This window comes from Babylonia areolata, chromosome 33 (assembly GCF_041734735.1).
Source record: "Babylonia areolata isolate BAREFJ2019XMU chromosome 33, ASM4173473v1, whole genome shotgun sequence".
NCBI lineage: Eukaryota > Metazoa > Mollusca > Gastropoda > Neogastropoda > Buccinidae > Babylonia > Babylonia areolata.
The window spans coordinates 2,691,338-2,693,837 of NC_134908.1; the positions used below are offsets into that span (position 1 = coordinate 2,691,338).

Genomic DNA, 2,500 nt, shown 5'->3' on the forward strand with positions numbered 1-2,500 from the left:
CAGAAACCTCTCTTTATTTCAGTGTAGAAAGAGAGGGAGAGAGAGAGTTTTTGGCCGTGCTAGTAGCAAAAGAGCAGATCAGAAACCTCTCTTACTCTCAGTGTAGAAAAAGAGAGGGAGAGAGAGAGTTTTTGGCCGTGCTAGTAGCAGTATAGCAGAGCAGAAACCTCTCTTTATTTCAGTGTAGAAAGAGAGGGAGAGAGAGAGGAGAGTTTTTGGCCGTGCTAGTAGCAGTATAGCAGAGCAGAAACCTCTCTTTATGTCAGTGAAGAAAGAGAGAGAGAGAGGAGAGTTTTTGGCCGTGCTAGTAGCAGTATAGCAGAGCAGAAACCTCTCTTTATTTCAGTGCAGAAAGAGAGGGAAAGAGAGAGAGGGGAGAGTTTTTAGCCGTGCTAGTAGCAGTATAGCAGAGCAGAAACCTCTCTTTATTTCAGTGTAGAAAGAGAGGGAGAGAGAGAGAGAGAGGGGAGAGTTTTTGGCCGTGCTAGTAGCAGTATAGCAGAGCAGAAACCTCTCTTTATTTCAGTGTAGAAAGAGAGGGAGAGAGAGAGAGGGGAGAGTTTTTAGCCGTGCTAGTAGCAGCAACGACATCAAAGCAAGAGAAAAAGGAACCTCTCTGTTTTTGTAGAGAGAGAGAGAGAGAGAGAGAAGAAGAGACTCTTTGGCCGTGCTAGCAACAACAACAACAACAACAACAACAACAAAAAGCAACAACAACAGAGCCCAGAGCGAACAAGAGCTTCTCTCTCTTTGTCTCGGCCCTCCTCTCTTTCTCTCTCGGCGCCAGAGAGAGAGGGGAAGAGGATGAGAGTGGAGGTGGGAGGAGGAGGCAGGGAATGGAGAAACATGCCCGCTAGTGGAGCGAACAAGTACGGCCCCGGCCGCTCCTACCGCACCACCAACAACACCACCACCAACAACAACAGCAGCGCCACGGTATGGGTTGTGGAGTTCGATTCCTTTTTCGAGGGGGGGGGGGGGGGGGGGGGACAGTTTGTGTTTGTTATGGTGCTGGTGGTGGTGGTTGTTATCAGGATTTTATTTCGTTCATTTGAGTAAAGTCTTTATAGTTGTGGTTTCGTGCATTTTGTACTGTTCTCAGTTTAGACTTATCATTACCCTTATATATATATATATATATATATATATATATATGATAGTCGTGTCCGACTACGACCATCAGAACAGCAGAGGAGGCAACTGCTGTCCCGACTATTTGGGGCTAGAATTTGATTATAGTGGAGAGTGTCTTGCCCCAAGTTACATCCCCACTCTCTCGGCCAAGAGGGTTTTAGGACAGTCGGCATTAGGGTGGTTCCCAAAGGCCAACTAGCCCACAAGGCTGCAGCACTAAGAGCCAGTGCAATTTTGCCTCCTAGTTTGAGAGTCATAGTCCTTCACAAAAGACTAAGCTGTAAATGGTTTCCCATTGACTGGAGAAACCATCGATAATACAGCTCTCACTTTGCTGTTGGCCCAAATGTAAACTTATGTCAATCTGTGATATATATATATATATATATATATATATATATATATATATATATATTTAGAGTTGTTGAAAAGACAAGATTATTTAGTTACTCGTCTTTTGTCGTTAGTCTTTCCTTTGCCATGATGGTCAGTTTGGTCGTAGCAACAGATTTAGTGTCTTTAGTTAAAAGTTTTAAACTCAGGAGGTGTCACGTTCGCTGAAAATTGATCAGTTATTTATCGTTGATATTTGCCTTTTCGCTGTAGGTGAGGTTAGATAAGATTCGATGCCGCTTTATGGACTCATTGCAGAAAGTAAGATAAGTTCAGATGTAACTTTGTAATTTCACGTAAGTTTGTCTGCTGTTGTTCAGGTGTTACAGAAAGAATATTCTGTTTATTGATAATGTTGTGACTCTGTAGGATTGTGTAGGTGTTGAGTTTTAAAAATATTATTAAAAAAAAAGAAAAAAGTTTATATCACGAATGTTCTGGAGTCTCATTAATGTAGGTAAGATCAGATACAACTTAAGTGATTTTGAACTCTCAGAAATGATCTATCTGTCTCTCTGCCTATCTGTCTGTCTATCTCTTCCTATATATATATATATATATATTTTTTTTTTTTTTTTACTCTTAAAGCTTGGTTGTTCCTCCTCTCAGTTAGCTGTTTTATTTTGTACTAAAGTTACTTTGGTCTGAAGATGTGTTTACAGGAGTTGATGATTTTTTTGTAACAATTGTTTAGTGAGATTGGTTCAGTAAAAGAAATAACGAAAGAAAGAAAAAAACACCCCCCAAAAACCACCAACAGCAACAACAAACAAACAAAACCCACGGAACAACTAACACCATAAACAAACCAAACACCGCCTCCAACACTTTCAAAACCAGCAGCAGTACAACAACAAACATCAGCAAACAAAAAGGGAAACAGTTGACACCGTTAATTGAAAAAAACTTGTCAACAGAACTGGAAACTGTTTGTAACTCCACAATATGACGTGTGTGTGTGTGTGTGTGTGTG

The 2,500-nt window shown here is 41.0% G+C and overlaps 1 protein-coding gene across 1 annotated transcript in view; it reads left to right on the plus strand.

Annotated features, from left to right (window-relative positions):
* The first annotated feature begins 381 nt into the window (after positions 1-381).
* Positions 382-2,500, plus strand: part of LOC143276836 (uncharacterized) — a 97,786-nt gene continuing 95,667 nt past the window's right edge. The window contains exon 1 of the mRNA XM_076581491.1: positions 382-936. Coding sequence (XP_076437606.1) covers positions 805-936 — 132 coding nt within the window. The 5' untranslated portion in view covers positions 382-804. The remainder of the gene's footprint in view (positions 937-2,500) is intronic.